This window comes from Macrotis lagotis, chromosome 1 (genome assembly GCF_037893015.1).
Source record: "Macrotis lagotis isolate mMagLag1 chromosome 1, bilby.v1.9.chrom.fasta, whole genome shotgun sequence".
Classification (NCBI taxonomy): domain Eukaryota; kingdom Metazoa; phylum Chordata; class Mammalia; order Peramelemorphia; family Peramelidae; genus Macrotis; species Macrotis lagotis.
The window spans coordinates 278,096,868-278,116,693 of NC_133658.1; the positions used below are offsets into that span (position 1 = coordinate 278,096,868).

A 19,826-nucleotide genomic window follows, 5' to 3' on the forward strand; every position below is an offset into this window, starting at 1 on the left:
CTCAAATTCTATCTGTCCTTCTTAATTTGTATTTAAGCATATGGTTTTGTTTCTTAAAGATGTGGTCACTGCAAAGGCTCTTGTCATTTTGAAGAATGTAAATGCATCAATAGCATTCATTATAGACTATATGCAGGCATACACACATTTATACTTAGCTATATTAATAATGATAATAGCTTAAAACAAATTAGGATTTATATAGCTCTTATTGAAAGCTTTACAATTATTACCTATTTTTTTCCTCTCAACAACCCTGTGAAGTAGGTGTTTTTATTATCTCCATTTTATAGTGAGGTACCAGAGGTTGGCACAATCAGGTGGAGTAATGGATAGAGCACTGATCCTGGAATTAGGAAGACCTGAATTCTAATCTTGACCCTTACTAGCTTCTAGGCAAGGCATTTAACCTGATTACCTTAGAGAGAGAGACAGACAGAGGCAGAGACAGAAAGAAAGAGGAGAGACAGACAGAGAAAGAGAGAGAGAGAGCACTAAACAGAGATTAAGTGACTTGCCCAAGGTCACACAGCTAACAAGTGTCTGAGGCTAAATTTGAACTCAGTTCTTCCTAACTCAAGACCCTACCTTCTATCCATTGGGCTACCTAGTTGCCCATACATATCAATATCTTAGGTCTTAATCTTTTGTTCAGATGGTCATGTATTAAGAGTTTATTTCCCCCTAACCTTTGGAATCAGAGTTAGCATTTCAAGACTAATCCCAAAATAGGGAGAGTGAGTTAAAAAATAAATAAAATATATAAATAGTATATAATAAATATAATATATAATGATATATATGTATATATGAAGTATCCTGCACATATTTACTATTCCTTCCTTTTTGGCTTCCATTCCTAAAGTCAGTCAAAGTCTCCCTCTCTTTTTCTAATGTAAGTAAGTGACCAGTTGTGTCCAGAAGGCCTTTTAACATTTACCGTCATAGATGAACCCCAGATTTTTCCTCCCCCCTCAATTAATTCCTGGGCTCAGAAATTCCAGAAAGTAGTTCTGGAAGTGAAAATAAACAGATAATACCTTATTCTCCATCAGTTGTTATTATCTTGGACTCCCCCAAAAGAAGGAACAACCCTAATGTCCCAGAGTAGAACTTTTTCTATACAAAAAGGGAATACTGGGAAGCCCTCTCTAGAGCCACCACGACTAGGTTCCAATCGGATCTGGAGGCCAGCCGCAGCACCCCACCCCTGGCTCCACTGTTGCTCAGATTATGCTTTAGCAAATCGCTTTTGGACACATCAGTCCTGTGTGTGTGTGTGTGTGTGTGTGTGTGTGTTTCTTTTTCCCCAATCTGGAGCAAATTCAGGGTTTTACCATATAATCAAAGGCACTAGCTGCCAAATGAAGTAACTGAAATGGGTGGGAGAAAATTATCTTAGTCTCTTCCTTGTTAATAAATTCCTCAAGCTTAGAGAGTTCTCATTCCACTGGCCCTTCCCTAAGTGATGTGTAGGTTCAAGAAGACCTTGCAACCAGAGGACTGAAACATTGGGTCCTACCTTCCGGTCATATGGCTCCCCCCGGAGCATCTCAGGGGCCATCCAGAAGGCAGAGCCCACCAGGGACAGCTTCCTCTCAGGGTCGGAGGCTGGCATCTCCACTACTTCCCGGGCGAGGCCAAAATCAGTAACCAGGGCCTCCCGGCCCCTAGGTGTAACACGAATCAGGCAATTCTAGAAGGAGAACCTGAGACTGGAAGACCTGATAGATCTCCCAAGGAGCATGGCCCAGGCCTTCCCACACCCTCCTTGACTTATCTGGGCCAGAGATTCTGGAACGGTGCCCCTCCCTCCATCCCTACATCCCAAGAGTCTTCCCCTCATGGGGCAGAGCTGTAAAAGAAAGGTGCTGAAGCATCATCACTTCTTCCCTCTTCTTCCCTGACTCTTCCCTCAGTCTTTGGATCCTGGACCTCCCCCCACCCCCAGGGATTATGTGATCTTAGAAGATGAATGGTGAGGAGCCTTCAGGTCCTCTCTGTGCCCCAGTACTGCCCTCTGAATGATGGAAGAGTAATGTCCCCCAGTCATAAGGCAGGCCCAGTCCAGTACAGATGGCTTGCATGGGGCTTAGGTTGGACTGGGGCCCCAAGAGGAAAATAGCAATAACCAGGGCTATAGTAGGGGCACAGTGGCAGGATCAAGGCTTCCAAGGAATATAGGAAAGAGGGAAAAGGTTTGAATTTGGGTGTTGGGTGAAGTGGCAAGGAGCAGTGGAGCTGCAGGTGCAGCAGGTGCTGACTCTAGGCCTGAAGCCAGGCATAAGTTTGTTCTTCTCTTCTTGCTCCTTACCTTGGAGTTGAGGTCACGATGATAAATATTCTTGGAGTGTAGATACACCATGCCCCTAGTAATGTCACAGGACAGAGCCACCTTCTCCTTCCAGCTCAGTGGTACCTCAGGTCTGGCCAGGAGTTCTTCCAAGCAGCCACCATTTACATACTAAAGGGGAGAAAAAAGGGGAAAGGGACTCACCCCACTAGGACTGTTTAAGACCCCTAGTATATTGGGTCAAACCTGGCTAGAACCCTTGCCACAAAGGGCCTGAGGAACAGGGTCGCAAATCTTACCTGAGGTAGCAGGCAGAGACAGGAGTTTAAGAGTCCCACTGCCATGCTAAGGGACCTCAGGCTACTTGCTTCCTTTTCTGGGTCTGTTTCCCTTATCTATAAAATTAGGATGTTTGGCTTAGTGGTCTTGGTTTCTAAGTTCCCTTAAGATCTGACCTTCTGAAACACCCATATCTGACTTCCTGGAAACCCCCCAAGTTCAGGGAAAGCAACTATGTGGTCATACTTTTATTTTTTGTTTTGTTTTTTGCTTTTGCAAAGCAATGAGGTTAAGTGACTTGCCCAAGATTACACAGCTAAGTAATTATGAAGTATCTGAGGCTGTATTTGAACCCAGTTCCTCCTGACTACAGGGTGCTACTGTGACACCTAGCTGCCCCTTATTTTGGGGGGGGGTTGTTTTGTTGTGGTCATACTTTTGATCCAGAAGTCTGGATTTCCTTTATACATTAGCCTGTTGCTGTGTGACTTGGCCAAATCATTGTCCATCTTTGAGCTGTCTTCTTCCCTGGGATATGTGGTAATAGGGAACATCAGACAAGGGGCCTGGGGCTTGGGTCTCACTAGTCAGGCCAGGGTCCAAGTGGTCCTGTGGAAGCCGGGGCATGGGGGATGATAAGACCCTCCCCCATTCCCACACTCAGCTCAGCCCAGCTCCAGCCTGGGATCTTCTGGGCTCTCACCTCCAGAATTGGGTACAGTTTCTCGTCCCTCACACAGATGCCAAGGTACCTGCAGAAGACACAGACTTGGTGTCTCCTCCATCCTCCCCCCAACCCCGGGACCCTAAGCCAAAGATCTGATCTCAGTATATTGACCAGATCACCACCTGGGGACAGCAATGAATGTTTGCAGCTTGGCACTGCGTGTGTGTGTGTGTGTGTGTGTGTGTGTGTGTGAGCATGGAAGGAACTGCTGCCACGCAATGGAACTTGACACATAACATATAGCTGTGTTATTGCCAAACGTTGGCTTGACTGCAACAGAAAACAGCATGTAACATGAGGCTCCCTTTGACATGGGGCCATGTGTAACATGAGGCTGCCAGTGATGTGTGGCAGAATTTAACACGAGTCAGCTTGTAGCGTTTGTCTGAGAAATCCTAGTGCTGCCGGTCCTGTTACCAAGAGCAGTTGGGAGAGGGGAGAGCGTCTCTCCAGAAGTGGAGAAGTGAAGATGAGAGACAGACAAGCAGAAGCACAGGCCAATAGATCCAGGCCAACAAGGGTTCAATAGCATAACCATTTGATTGCCAAGAGCTCAGGACCCAATTGGTATGGCAGTATCCCTGTGATGGTAGAGACAAGATTGTGGAACCTGGCTTCCCCAGCTTCTAACTGCAACTCTGTCAAGGGCAGAGAAGCAGAGATGGAGACTGTCAGGCAAAGCTGGGCCATGTGTGTGTTTTGTGTGTATCTCCCCTCCTAAAGCTCTCTGGCCACCCAGGTCCCCAGGCCCAGAGCCCACCTGACAATGTTGGGGTGGGACAGCTTCTGCAGCAAGCTGATCTCCCTCAGGATGACCAGTTGGTCCACATCATTCTTATAGATCTTCACCACCATTACCTTGCAGGTCGCACTTTGGGTCACCTAGGGGAAGAACTGGATCAGGTCCCTGGCAATATGGCAAGTGGCATCCTCACCCACACCTGGGTTTCCCACATATCCATCCCTCTTCTCATTCATACATTCAACAAACATTTATTAAATGTTTACCTTGTCCAATAGGAAAACATTTAAGAAGACACTGTCCCCCCCTCATGAAGCTTACAGTTTTATGGAGGAATTAGTCAGTTCATACTGACTCTTGAGAGTCAACTTAAATGTTCACTTTGAGCATTCATCCCTCAGAATTCAAATATGCTATATACCAGAGCCCAATTTATTATTTTATTGATTACTTGGACTTAAGAAAGTGATGGAAAAAATGTCAGTAATATAGTTTAAATTTGAAGGTGTGTCCTGCCTTTTCAGAAAACACTGATCGGAACCCCCCTGGATGAGACCCTCAAATAAATAAATAAAATACAGAGTATTACATGATAAGGTCACTAAGTAGGTCTAAACAACATGTATTAAGACCCCTGGCCCAAGAGTTTCCATGGCCTAAGTAGGCAGTCAGAGAGAGTCATCCATGCAACTCTATTCAGATGAGGGAGATTCAAGGAGCCAGAGCAACTAGCACATCCACTTTCAAATAATTAGATCAATCTGTGGCATCAATCTCCCCAGTCCTTCTAGTCACTAGGTACAGAGACTCCTCCTTCAGTTAGCACCTTGGAAAACATGTAGGGCAGATTCCCAATTACTTTAGGTCTAGGTCTCATAGCACTCCCTTCCCTGGGCACTGACCTTAAGGTCCCTGACACACCTGACCTCTCATCCCTCTCCTAAGAGAAGCTGCAAGGAGCCAAAGGCCAGATGACAGAGCCAAAGTACCCCTTGGGTCACTTTTATTCATGAATGGAAAGGAAGTTTGGTATAATAGATTAGGAGTCAGGAAAGACCCAGCCAGATTCAAATCCTTCCTTCTACACTGTGTTATTATGGGCAAGTCACTTAATAATCAATCAACAAACTTTTATTAAATTCTTATTATATGCAAAGCAACTTCTGGGCACTGGAAAGACAAAAGGCAAACTGAAGCAGGATCTACCGTGAAGGCTCTTACATTTTGAGGATGGGGGCACAAGTACAATGGGAACTTTGATGGGTCTGTGAAGTTAACCTTTGGGCAACCCTGCAGACAGTCCAGTTGACAGTCCAGTGACCCATTCTCCTCCTGTGTGACTCTTGCCTGCTTTCTCCACAGGGGATCCACCTATCATTTCACTGGAGTTCCTGAAAATGCATGTCTCCAGTGGAACCCAAAGATGGGTTACTGCCTTATCCTTTTACTCTCATTCCAGGTGGCCAGCCCTCTCCCTCTCCAGTCATGTCTCCTGTTGATGATAACCCTTGTGCCTCTTCTCTGGGACAATTCTTCATTGATGACCAGGCATACTGATGTTCAATTATTCAATCTCATCCAATTGTGTGTGACCTCATAGATTATAATATCCAGGAGTTTTTCTTAGCAAAGATACTGGTGGTTTTCCATTTCCTTCTCCATGGATTAAGACAAACAGGAGAAATGACTTGCCCAGGTTCTCATAATCAATAAGTGTCTAAGGCTAGATTTGAACTCAGGTTTTCCCAACTCTAGGCCCAGGACTCTATCCTTTGAGTCACCTATTTGCCTAAAATGCTAGAAGGGTGTGTTATTATGGTTCTGGCCCATTATGCACCTCTCTGTTGCCCTTTGGGTGACTCACAATTTTTCATGCTTGGGAGATGAAGAACTGTCACCAAATATCATCATCACTGGAAAGAATGATGAGAGAGAGAGAGACAGACAGACAGACAGACAGATAGACAGAGATATATGTAAATATACATATTATCAAATGAGATAAAGTTTGTAAAGCACTGTGTAAATGCTAATTCCTTTTCCTTCCCCTCCCTGGCCTCACATAACTGAAGGAATATTATTTCAGGGAGAAGCTGAGGGTCATGACAAGCATTGCCAGCTTCCCAGTAGCAATCTTGTCTGTTTTCCTGTTTAATTCTGAGTTCAGATGATTGTGCATTTTCAGTGTTCAAGTCAAGCTATACTTACTGAAAGCCTGGCTCAATGGGCTTGCTCATCATATTCCATATCACAGTCTAGACTCTGGGTAATCTTCATCCATCTGGTTTGGTTCAATTCTTTTGCATGATTACAGATCTCATAAGGGAGGCAATATTTCAGGATCTGGTGTCCTCACTATAATGTCCTCTGCAAATAGAAGCATCTGAAGACTTTGTAGTCTGTAGGGGAATCTCTCTTCCATGAGCTCACTAGGCTGGATGTTGTCCATGTCAGAGGTAAACTGGTTAGCAGATGTTTTTCCATCTCATGCCTCACTTCACATTAAGACCCAGAGGCTCATCAAACAGTTTGAGAACCAGTGTAATGTGATGCAAAAGACCCTGGATTCAGACTCAGAGAACTTGGAGTGGAGTCCTGGTCCTTTCACTTCTTGGACTAGTCACTTAATCTTCCTAGGCCTCAGTTTCTTTATCTGGAAGTGGAAGAGTTGAACTAGATGACCTTTCAAAGTTCCTTTCAGCTCTATAGTAGGTATTTTTTTTGTTTGACTATATGTGTTTGTACTGGGGTTTTTTTGCTTTTTAAATTTTTCCCCCCTCAATTGCGGACAAGAAATATAGGAGAATATGGAACTGAAAACAAAATAAAAGTGAACTTGAAATTATTTTTATAATTTATAAAAAAAATCCCTCAACACCTTTAAAAATATGTCACTTGCAGCAGGAACACTAGCTGGTTTATACTTGATCTAGGCTAAGTCTAGTCTTATTCTGATCTGTACATACTTAGTTCTTTTGTTCAGTGATTTCAGTTGTATCTGACTATTTGTGACCCCATTTGGGATTTTCTTGGCAGAGATACTAGAGTGGCTTGCCATTTCCTTCTCCAGTTCATTTTATAAAAGAGGAAACTGAGGCAAACAAGGTTAAGTGACTTGCCCAGGTTCTCACAGCTAGAAGTGTTTGAGGCTAGATTTGAACTAGAAAGATGAGTCTTTTTTGACCCTGGGCCCAGAACACTATCTACTGTGTCACCTAACTGCCCCTCCTTAGGCATAGTTCCTATCTGTTTTCTTTAGTGCCATTTTTATATCTTTATGTGGCTATGATGCTTGAGGCTACATAGTATCTCTACTGTCATCAGGAAAAGAGTTTATTATGAAAATCTTATAGATCTTTTTCATTGTCTATCTTATGAAATAATTGTTGGTTTGGGGGATGAAGTGTTTTCTAAGATCTTTTGATCTCATGGCAACTGATTTACTTTAGTAGGCTAAACTTCCTTAGAAAATGGTGATGCATGTATAATAGAGATTATGTATCTTGCCTTCACAAAGGAGTGGGGGGGAGGAAAAAATTTGGAACTCAAAATTTTGAAAAATGAATGTTAAAAATTTTAAATAAAATTATATTAAAAAGAAATTGGTAATAAACTGTGTTTATATCTGTTCTCTTGTCCATTTCCCATTTTTTTACATCAACAGGTTGTTTTAATAAGTCTAGCTGAGTTGCCTCAATTATGTGTTCTATCTTCTCATTTTATCAATTCATCTAATTTGGTATTGATTTTGATTTCTACTTAAGGTGGTATTCTCACTCTACATAGATGGCTGCATCAGAAATGACTCCCATATCAATAACCACTTTTTTTTCTGTTTAAACAAATCTATTTTACTTTTTATCAAATTACTGAGTGTTTCCCTTAACCTCCAGAACCTCCCCTTTCTTCTTTTTTGAAGAAAGTATTCATGATATATAGACATGAGGTTTCTTATAGTCTATGAATTTTTTCCCTTATTTCTCATTTGTGACTCATTTTTTCCAACAAATTTTTGTCATCCTTTTGAATAGCCTTTGAAATGAAGTCCCTGAAGGATTAAAGTATATGTGTCATTTAATTTTGGAGTATCTTAGCAGAGTTTCTTCACAGAATTTCTCCAGACTTTTAGATGTTGTTGGTGCTGCATTTATTTTCATAGTAATCCTTCTTTTTCTTTTTCTTCTTCTTATTTTTTTTTTGCAAATGCTTATCCTGAGTACTAAAATACAAGATGAACAACTCTCCCATGAAATTCTGTCATTTGTCTCCTTTAGATGAAATCAACTCCATCAATTTCTTTATTTGCCTCTCCAAGTAGAATCTATGAACCATCCTCCTATCTAGACACAGATTCTTTTTGTCTTTTCATTATATTTACAATGGGAACATCAAAACCAATTTTATTCATAAACTTTAAGAATCCAATCACTGTATAAGGATCTCAAACACAAGATACCAACAGCTAGGTTAATGCTCATAGATGTTATCAAAATTATGCCATTCTTGTCAACTTTATCTCTTTTCTTTTAAAAAATGTTATTTTTATTTGTTTTTGTTTTATTAAAACCACCTTCTTTATTAAATAAAGCCTCCATCTGGATTTATTTTTCAATCTCCACTCTATTTAGCAGTGTTATAGCCATAGTATTAAGACAACCACTGAAAACTTAAAGTAGATGATTAAGATGAATATTATATTTTATACCCATTTCTCACTTTAATACAATCAACACATCTCTGTAGGAAATTAAGAAGTCTCCCCATGTCCCAAAGTAAACATCTGCTTAATGATCTTCCATAATTTACTGTAGTAGAAGTAGAAAATCTCCTAGTTTGTCAACACAATATTCTCTCATTTTCATCAGCAAACCAAGTTACTGCAGAGCTATAATTTGTTTTGTGTAATAATTTAGTATTGCATAAAGGAATTACACAATTACTGCAGAATACATTGTGATTCCTGAATAAGAGATTCAGCAAATGAAAGAACTTTACCATAGTTTCAAGGAATTGCTTCCTATGTTCTTTGTGTTTTAAATAGAGCTTTGAAATTACCTGTTACTACTAGTGTGCACAGTTTTAAGGCAGTCTTTATCACATATTAACTGTTAAAAGTGAAGACAGCCTAATTTGACTTACTACTATATTTAGTGGAGTAGTGTTGGTTTTTGAATTTTTGAGGAGAAATGCTTTCCATTTATCCAGACCCTTAAAGTCAGTTTCTATTTAATTCAAGGAAGGATTTTTTAAAAAATGGGTCTAAATTGCCATCAGATTATGACCAATAGGGCAATCAAAGCAGAGATAATATCTATAGAAATTACAAAAATGTCTATTAACTCTCCATTCTATTCTTAAGGCCACTTTTTTGTTGCTTTAATATTATAATTAAAATTTATGAGCTTAAACAAAAACCTTAATGCCATCTTGCCAACCAGACTGTCAAGCTAGCAAAAATTTAATTTACAACCATGAAACTTTAGACTTTAGATTTATTTAGGGTTATTTTATATAATTTTATGTACTATCTAGTTTAATCTAGAACAAGAAGGCTCACCCTCAGAGAAACCCTGGCCTAAATATATTTGTTTTACATATTTAGCAAGAAGACATAACAAACATGAAAATCTTGCAGCTTGTGACACTCCATCTAAATGGGACTTACTTCAAAAGCTACAATTAAGGATCCTCTTAGTTTTTCAGAAAATATAAAACTGATTAAGATTTTTGGTCCATTTGTTAGACTCTGGGTTTGAAATTTCTTTTTGATTGCATCCTTGGAGATCATCTTACTTTTGAGAAGTGTTAGTTCTGGAACACGTAGAAAAAACATCAGTTCTTCTTTTCTTGATTCCTTTGTTTCAAAGCTTGCATCACATAAAGCGTAGGAACAATTCTTTTCAGGAAGCACTCTCATGAAACGCTTAAAAGAATCGGTAATAGTTACACCAACATCTCTCCCACTAAGATCTCTTTGCCTTCTTCCATACAATGATGCATTTTTTTGAAAACACTGAGACAAAAGAAAATGGCTTTCTTTTTTAATTTATTTATTTCCTCTGGCATAGAATAGTTCCAAACAGTTCATCAACTCCTTGTACTCCTGAGGTCATCTTTCCAAAGACCAAGAGCCAGAGCAAGGTAGAGTTGCTGGTCCAGTGGGGGCAGGGAGGAGGGCAATTGAAAAGTCCTGGTCAATGCTACTGTATACTCTGGAGGGTTGTTTTCATTCCCAAGATGGAATGGAGGTGACAGTGTGGCTACAGTGGGCAGGAGGAAATGATCCTCTATTTCTTTCAGAACTCTGCTACTGTCATTGCAAGAGCAGATGAAGCTTCCCAGCAATGAGGACCACTTTGTACCTTCCTTTATTTGATAGGTTGCTGTGACCAAAGAATTCATCATTCAGCAATCAGCCTAATGCGCCCTCTTTATTGAGCTCATTGCGTTAATTCTGGAAAAGTAGGGCACATGTATATGGAGAAGCATAATAAAAGATCAGATGATGTGTAAGGAAACTCTGAGGAAAAAGAATGTACTAACTCTTAGAGATCATGGGAGGTTTCTTAGAGCTAACACCCAAGTTGTCTCTTGAAGAAAAGAATTTTGAAATGCAGGGTTGATGTAAGTGTACCGTGAGTTGTGCCTATTTCTGACTGATCAATCAATCATTAAACATTTATTACACACCTACCATGATGGAGAAAATTTGAGTATAATAGAAATAATGAAATCCCCAGCAGCTTCTGGCCACGTGATGACTCAATGCTGAAAATAAATATTAGTATGACATGGCAAGCCCTGAGAAGTCCCTGGGTCCTCTCTCTGAAGTCTCAGGATCCTTCCCTCTTTCAGACATGGGGAAAACTGACACTGTCCTTCAGGACAATAATTGCCAGAAGTTCATGCATCCAGGTCCCAACACCCTTCCCTTTGCATAGGGAAGAATAGTTCTGAATACCTGGTTACATAGGAATGGGGGCAGAGCTTCTATAAACACACAAAGATATATGGCATGCAGAGCAAGACCAAGCTTCAAACTAGGTTCCTGCAGTTTTCAATTCAAATCCTATCTAGCAATCAGTCAACCAATCGATAATCATTTATTAAGTACCTACAATGTGTCAAGCAATCCCTCTATGTATTCATTCAGGAACAGTCTAGTCTGGATTTCTTATGGTTCCTTAGAAGTCAACCCAGATTCATATAGTCTATGGTTGGCTATGCAAAAGTGATTTCTTTTAAATTTCTTGAGATTAGAGATTATTTCAATTTATTGTATCTGTATCTCCAGGACCTGATGTACCACCTGCCACATAATGCTTATTGATTTATTGATTATAACTTATTTTATAACTTTATCAAATTGTAGTTCAAACCACAATTAAGATTCTTACTTCCTTCCCATCCTTAGGTAACCCAAAGGACTATATGTTCATATTAGAGACAAAGTATTTTTACTGAATGGAATAAAAAAATAGAAGATACAGCTTTAAAACAACCAAGCATCTTAGCACACCCACTCCAGGAAGGGTGAAATCAAATGTGTCTAGTCTCCTCTAGTCATGTTCTTTGTCAGAGGCTTCATTTATGCCAAGGAAACAGCCACACCAAGAGGCTATTTGCAGAGGAGAAGATCAGACATTTGTAATATCAATATTTAATATCAAAGTCACAAAGACAGGAAAGATACCTGCCTTATCACCTGATAGATGAGGATCTCCAAACATCCTGACTCTTGGGGGTAAAGTTTTTGCCTCCTGGCTCATCACTAGGTGATACCTGGACTCCAATAGCCACTTGGAGGATTTCTCTGAAATCGACTCTTGTTCCTTCCACTCTAGACCTAGGGCCCCTAAATGGGCTGGAATTCTTCTGCCAATGAAGCATCTTAGGCAAGTTCTCTGTAGGTCCTCTTTGGATCTGTTTGCCATAAGAGAGTTGGACGACCTTTGTTCTAACGTCCTTTAGCACAGCATGATGGGGTCTTCATGGCAACTGTATTTACATTAAGCCCCTGAAACCATACAAGTCACCATTTCCTGTCCCCTTGGCACCATTAGGATGAGTCTTATGCAAAGGATAGAAATCTGGAAAAAAGCTCTCATTTCAAATATGAGGTTCATTCAGCCAACTGAGATCTAACAGGAGAGTGAGAACTGGATCATACTCTGTGTTGTCGTTCCCCCATCCCACCCCACCAATTTGGGTGAAGTCAAAGGTTCTGTCCTGGCCTTGGTTCTCTTTTCTTTCTATTCCCTCTCTCTTGATGATCTCTGATCCCAAGAGTTCAAATATTATTTCCATGTAAATGACTCCTAAATAAATGAGCCCTTATTTCTTTCCTGAGTTTCAGTTTCTCATCATCAATTGTTTGCTGGCCATCTCTGACTAAGCCCATGGTAGAGATTTCAAATGCAATCTGTACAAAACAAAACTCATCATCTTCTGCATAAACCTGATGCTCCTCCAAACTCCCCATTTCTGTGGAAGGCATCATCCAGGAATTTATGATTGCAACTTCAGAACAGTCCTCAATTCTTCAGGCTTTCTCACTCCCAGGCAATAAGTTAACACATTTTGTCAATTTTCCCTCCACAAAATCTTTCATTTATATATGTCCTTCTCCCCACTCATATAACTACCATTGGTGTTTCATAACCTCTGTTTCTCCTGCCAAGATTACTTCAATAACCTCCCAATTGGTCTCCCAGATTCCATTCTCTCTCCTCTGCCTCAGTTTGCATCCTCCACAGAGTGGCCAACAAAATCTTCCTAACAGGTCACTTCCTGGCTCAAGAATTTTCAAAGATTTCCTGTTGCCTCCAGTAGAAAATGCAAAGTCCTCAATTAAAAATTAAATGTTCACATATTATAATGCTCAAGCTTGGCCCCAGAGAAGACATGAGAATACTACTCTTTTTCAGAGGCTGGGAACTATGACTGTGCATCACTGGGTATATTGTCACACTTGGCTGAGGTGTTGGTTAATTGTAGAGAGCTGTGGTTTGTTTTTTTATTCTCCTTTTTTCTTTGTTATAAGGAAAACACTTTAAGAGGGGGAGAAGGAGAGGAGGTATATATGTTTGAAAAGAAGGTGCTATAAAAAATGTCAAAATAAATTCTAAATTGAAAACTAAAAAAAATCATAAAAAATAAAGCCCTTCAATGTCTGGCTCCAGTGTATTATTGCCCTTTACATCATCTCCATTCCAGTCTACATGCTGACCTATATGCTCTTTCGCAAATTCAATATTTCATCTTTTGACTTGGTATTTTTGCACAGACTGTTGTTCCATATTTCTGGAATACTTGCTCTTGCTCCCCAGCCCCTTCCTCTCTCTCTTTTCTTCCTTCTCTGCCTCTATTTTCCCTTTTATAAACCATCCCCAGTTTTCTTCAAGGCTCAGCTCAGGTGCCTCTTCCTCCTGGGAGAAAACCTTCCTGGTCCCCAAATTGAAAGCAATTTGCAAAAAAGGTACTATTTGTGAAGTTCTTAGCCTGCTGCCTAGCACAGCCTTTCCCCCTTCAAGTCATCTTGTATTGAATTATCTAATAAATTACCTATGTAAATATTATTATTTGCCTCCCCTTGGCCAGACCCTAAGCTCCTTGGGGGCAGGAACTCTTTTCTGTTTTGTTTTAGCTCTTTTGGCTTTAGCATAATTCCTTCCTCATAATGGAGCCTTTAAAAAACTGTCAATGAATGGAATTGTTGTCAAGGAAGTATTATGGAAAATATGAGATAGTAGAGATCAGGTTTACCTGAAGGGCTTTATGGAGAGAATACTTTGGAAGAAAGGGAGGAATTTCCCTGAGTGACATGGTGTTGGGTTGGGAGAGTTAGGGAACCTAAGTCATTCTAACTGGAGCAGGGGTTTCTTAACCTAGAGTGTCATGAACCACTTCTCTGACAGTCTGGTGAGACCAATAGACCCTTACTCAGTATGTTTTTGAACAATTGAAGGAAATGCTAAAATTTGGTTAGAAGTTAGAGAAAACAAAGATGTAAATTTTTTTCCCCATCTAAATTCATGCATCTCTGAAATCTATCCATGATCTCTTTAGGGGAATCCATGGAGTCAGTTAAGAACCCCTGAGTTAGAAGGTCATCTGCACAAAAGTGATCATTGGACTGATGAACTGAGAGAAGACCTCTTGTGAGGGTTGATGACCACTCTTTGTGGGTCCCATAAAGAGTCCCTCTCTAGTCTTGGGGACAAGTGAGGGAGGATGTACAGAGTGGGTCCTGAACTCCCAAAAGTCTATTTTTAATGTTTTTGACATTCCAGGGACAAGTCCTTTCCTGATTTACAGTGAATGCTTAATAAGTGATAACTGACTGATATATGCACTCTGTGTATGTGTGTTGACCTATAGAGATATCTCCCTTGCTTGGTCTGTCCTCTCGCCTCCCCCCCGCCTTGACTCCTTTCCCACCCAGGTTCAGTTTGCAGTTCTGAATTATTTCACATCTGAGCCACCAAGCACCCAGCTGGGACTGGTTCTAGGTCTGTCTGGCTCACACCTCACTGCCAAAAGAGCAAAGTTGCAAAGGGGCGGAGGTGGAGGGGACTTGTGTTCAGAGCCTTTAGGCCCCTTCCTGTGGTTTTGTTGACTGTGAAGATGGGGGTGGCAGGATGAGGGGGTAGTGTGGTGCTGCTGAGACATACTGAATATGAGTCACTGAAGACAAGTGAATCAAAGAAGAGGGAAGATTAGGGTGTGAGGTATTAGTCAGGGAGGGAAGAAGTACCCCCCCACCCACAGACATCCCCACACAGGGTGGGGGCATCCAATAGATACAACCCATCTTTGGGATAAGGACCTTCATTCATATATTGGCATATGGCCTTAGAAAGAAACCCCCAATTTCTGCCCTTTTGGTGAAGTTTCTACCTTCAGAAAAGAGGACAAAGATAGAGGATTCTAGGTTGGGTGTTGGGGAGAAGAAAGGGGACCATTCTGGAAAACTCTTTATATGTATCAAAAGGGACTGCCATTTCTGACAATGTGCTTGTCTCAAGGTGATGAATCATTGGTCTCTCTCTTGGCCCTAGACACAAGGGATTCTATTAATCTGAGGTCCAAGAATTTAAAAAAAAATACTTTGATAATTGTATTTCATTATAATTGATTTCCTTTATAATCTTTCCTATTTTATTTTATTCATTTAAAAACATTATTCTGGGAATGGATCCATAGGCTTTGCCAGGCTGTACGTGAATCCAGGCTACTCAACTGGCTTTTGACTTTGAGAGCTGGTCTAGGCCTAAGTTCTTCCCTCCTCTGCCCTTTTGCTGACCCTGCCCAGTATCTCCATGACAGAAACTCCCTGGTTACTGATGCTATAAGGAATGTGTCCAGATGAACCTCATTGTCCCCCTGGTTCTCCCGTCCAACCCTAAGCTCTGAGAGACAAAACAGTCTGGTGTCTCCCACCATGCCAGCAAAGACATTCAAGGATGGGAAGCCCAGAAAGCAGCAATCTTATCCTGGGCAGTTACCATGGTTACCATAAGAGCAATAAGAACCAGCAATAAGAACTTGGCATCCTTTGCCTTCCCTCCAGGAAAAACAAAGAAATGAGAGAAGAGACTAGAGGGAACTCTTTTTCCTTTTCCAGTTCCTTTGTATCAGGGCACCAGAAGGCTTGACCCTGGGGGTGCTGCTTCTAGGGCTACATTCATGACAATCAAACTCAGGGTGGGCCAGAGAAACACTCCCCTTTCCTTCTCTGATGCTAGTCCCGGACTCCTCCCAGTTCTCTTCAGGCTGAGATATTTGGTTGCTGGAGAGCCTGACACTCACAGTGTTGCCTGTGCTAGGCCGGCCCAGTGCCAGGGAGGACAGCCAAAACCTGTCTCCTGGCACCAGTTTCCCCCTCCTAAGCTATCACCACTCCGGGAAACTGCTTCTGCTATGGTCAGCACCTCTGTCTGGGACCCTTCTTCTTGGGGCCTAGCTGAGGGTCTGCCTTCGGCTTTCATCTCTGGTCTTACTTTTCAGGTCTGGTACACCTGGGCATCTCTAAATCTTCCCCACATAGAGGACCCCAGGGTGATCAAAGGGTTGAAAGACCTTAGAGGAACTGGGACTATAAAGTGACTTGCTCAGGATCATCTTCCTGTCCCCAAGTCCAAAGTTTTATCTACCACATATCTAAAGGACACTAGGTAGCAAGCACAAGTGGATCAAACGCTGGACTGGAGGTTGGGGAGACAAGTTTAAATAACTTACCAGCTGTGTGACCCTGGGCAAGTCACTTAATTCTGTTCTGCCTCAGTTTTCTCATCTGTAAAATGTAATAACTAAACATACACACACAACCTTCTGTTGTTGTAAGGATAAAATGAGATATTTAAAGTTTTGAAAGCTTTGAAAGCTTAAAGCTCTATATAAACCTTAAAGCTCTATATAAATGCTAAATTCTTCTTCTATTATTATTATTATTATTCTATATTGCTTTTAATGGTGATCAACCCCATCAATGGTAATGTCCCTGAGCTATTTCTAGAATCAAGAGGCCACAACTTGATCCAAGTCAGAGATCATAGTACAAACCATTGCATATCCCCTTTGCATCCCAACCCAATGTGGCTCCCAGGGGCTTGGCCCTCCATGCAGAGCCTGGATGAGAAAGGGAGGCAGTGGGAGAGGCTGTTCTGAAGAAGGTAGGGTGCCAAAGAGGAGCTAGATGGCTCCAAACACATTCCTCCCCTTCATATTTCCTATTAGAGAGCACCCCATCAGAAATGAGAATATGGCCCACTGCCTCTTTTCTTCTTGGTACTCCCTCAGCCCAGATCAAAAGAACGAATGTCACCATCTGCCTCTAGAGGCTGAGTCACAAAAACAAAAGAAATCTCTCAGAAAAATCTCCTTCCACAGGAGAAGGCAGAATGACAGAGACCCCCCCTTATCATTTATCTGAGTTCCCAAAATCCCCCAGCCCTTCTCTGTATGGCCGAATATCAAAATTCTAAGCAAGCCCCTGCTGTCACATTCCAAGTTGGGGAGGGGGGCTCCTCAGGGTGGGGAGGAAGGGAAGAGAAGACTCAGACTATGGGGTTAGGTTTATTGAATGATTCATTCTTTGTTCAGACTCCCTTTCTTGATGGTAATACCAAGGGGATGAGGGGGTGGGGGCTGTTCCCCTGATAAAAGCTAAGTAGGAGCTACAACTGTTACCATAGTGACTTAGAGTTGAGACAGGAGCTTTGTATGGAGTTGGGAGCAGCAGAAAAGCTGAATTGGTTGGGAAAGAAGGAGAGACTCAAGGGCTATGGATTATTCTTTTGGATGAAGCCTTCTGGTGTTATCCCATCAGGGACCCCTGGATCTACCACTTGGGGGCAGGGTATAGAGAAGACTGCTTCATTCTAGGGAAGTATCTGCCCTGCTCTCATCTGATCCACAATGATCTCTGGGGTAATGATGAAGGGAAACATCCCCAATCAAAGAAGCATCTGCCTGTCTTGGGGTCAGAGGATCCTGACTACAAATCCAGCTTCCTACCTGTTGTACTTGGGCAATAATAATAAATAACAATACCAACTAATATTTATGCAATGCTTTAAGGTTTGGAAAGCTCTTTGCAAATGCTACTTCATCTGGCCCTCACAAAAACAATGTGAGGTAGATGGAATAAACATGTCCATTTTATAGAGGAATAAACTAAGGCTGAGAAAGGCTAGGTGACTTCCCCAGGGTCACACTAGTAAGTATCTGATGCATGGTTATTCCTCACTCTAAGTCCAGGACTCTAGCTACTGGCCATATCGCTGACTCCAAGTTAGTTAACCTTAGTGATTCTCAGTTTCTTCAACTATAAAACTGAGGCCCTCTAAGGACTCTGCCAATCCTAGATCTACAATCCTATGTCCTTGGAAGGACCATGGAATCACCTCTTTTTCCAAATACCTTCTCTGACCAATATCCACACAGCAAATTCCAAAACTGTCTAGGTTTTCTACTTTTTTAATCCCTAATTGTGAACCTCAAAGCTAAGCCTTACAGGTGAGAAAACTGAGGCAGACAGAGCTTAACTGATTTGCCTAAGGTCACATAGCTAGCAGGCATCTAAGACAGGATTTGAACTTAGTTCTTCCTTATACCAGATTTAGGAGACCCAGATATAAGGGAAGTGGTTACTAGGCTCTTGGTTTTCATTCATTTCCTCCAGCTCACCAGGAGGAATCAAGAGCTCATTAAAAAATAATGCTCCCATCCTTGGCAGGGCATGAACCCCACCCCCCAGCATCAGTTCCTTTTCTAAAGAGCAGCCTCCCATAGACCCAAAGATGGGATATAATACACACACACACACACACACACACACACATACACACACACAAACGCACACAGTTTAACTAACCCTAATAATAAACATGTCTTTGACCAACCCTAGCAAATCAAGTTGCTCCAATCATTCTGAGAAGTACATGTTAGGAACAGGAACAGTCAGAGCTGCCCTCCCATTGCCCATCACAGCCTTTCCTTTCTCTGAGGCAAGGGGCTCCTAATCTGATGTTCCCTTCACCCACTCTACCCCACCCCAGGGGTCTACATATGAATTTCAGAGGGTCTGAGAACCAGAATTCTCTGGAAACTAGGGGGAAAAGTACATCTTTATTTTCACTCACCTCTAACAGAAATTTAGCATTTCCTTCCAGTATAAACTTTTCACTAAAAACAACACATTATTCTGAATGAGGGCACATAGACTTCGCTAAATTGCCAAGACACACAAAAAGATTAAGATCCCCTACTACAGAGGAACTGGCCAATCAAAGTGTCTTTAGAAGTCCTGTGAGGGGGGCAGGGCCATATAACCAGGTCAAGTAGTGGCGATATCCTCCAGGATCTCCAGAAAAGAGAATGATATTTATCATGCACTTACTAAGGGAAAGACACTATGCTAAGCACTTTACAGGTAAGGACTCATTTTACAGTTGAGGAAACTGAGGCAGACAGAAGTTAAACTGACTTGCCTAGGGTTACATAGTTAGCAGGCATCTAAGACAAAATTTGAACTTAGTTCTTCCTTATCCCAGATCCAATGCTCTAACTTCAATGAAAGGAGATGGAGTCAGGAAAGTGCTGCACTCTAAGGACCACAAAGATGGGAGATGTCTAAATAAGAATGATGGAAATTATAAAGGGTGGTTGACTCTCAGTTCTCCAACTTATTATCCCCAATGTGTCCTTATCACTAAATTTCTCTGGGTTTCAGCTTCCTTATCTTTACAATTGAGAAGGTAGGATGGAATAACCAAAGGCAGGAAAACCATTGGGGAGACTATTATAATAATCTGGGCAAGAAGAGACAAAGGAGCCTGCAGGAGCAATGAAGACAAGGGGACATGTGATTACATTCTGAAAGCAGAAAAGATAGGATTTGGATTTGTGGGAAGAAACAAGAGTCAAAGGTACCTCCAAGGTTCTGAGACTGAGGGACGATGCCAATTAATAGGTAGAAAGGGTAGTGGGACAAGCAGTTTTGGGGGGGGTGGAATCAGACTTCTGGGTGAGCAGACCCAGCTGCATAGGTCCATCTCTCCTGATTCTCCACTTCACTCAGGACAAGGGTAGGGAGGAGTGGGACCATATGTTTTAATATACTTCTTCTCTGGACACAAAAGAACAGGAAAACATCACCACACCTCACTTACCAAAACTATGGACACATTTATATACACTGGAGTCATTTAAGGTCCCCCTAGCTGCTTTCCCTCCCACCCCATCTCCAATATATACAATACAGATCTTTCCTTGGAGTCTTA

At 41.6% G+C, this 19,826-nt stretch overlaps 1 protein-coding gene and 1 pseudogene across 2 annotated transcripts in view; both read right to left on the reverse strand.

Moving 5' to 3' along the window:
- LOC141505094 (dual specificity testis-specific protein kinase 1-like) overlaps nt 1-19,826 on the reverse strand; it is a 59,652-nt gene that overhangs the window by 27,359 nt on the left and 12,467 nt on the right. For both annotated transcript variants that reach the window (XM_074210612.1, XM_074210611.1), the window contains 4 exons: nt 4,060-4,181; nt 3,276-3,324; nt 2,315-2,464; nt 1,523-1,696 (listed from right to left, as the gene is read on the reverse strand). In XM_074210612.1, the coding sequence (XP_074066713.1) occupies nt 1,523-1,696; nt 2,315-2,464; nt 3,276-3,324; nt 4,060-4,181 (495 nt within the window). The remainder of the gene's footprint in view (nt 1-1,522; nt 1,697-2,314; nt 2,465-3,275; nt 3,325-4,059; nt 4,182-19,826) is intronic.
- LOC141505095 (destrin pseudogene) lies at nt 5,963-19,821 on the reverse strand (annotated as a pseudogene).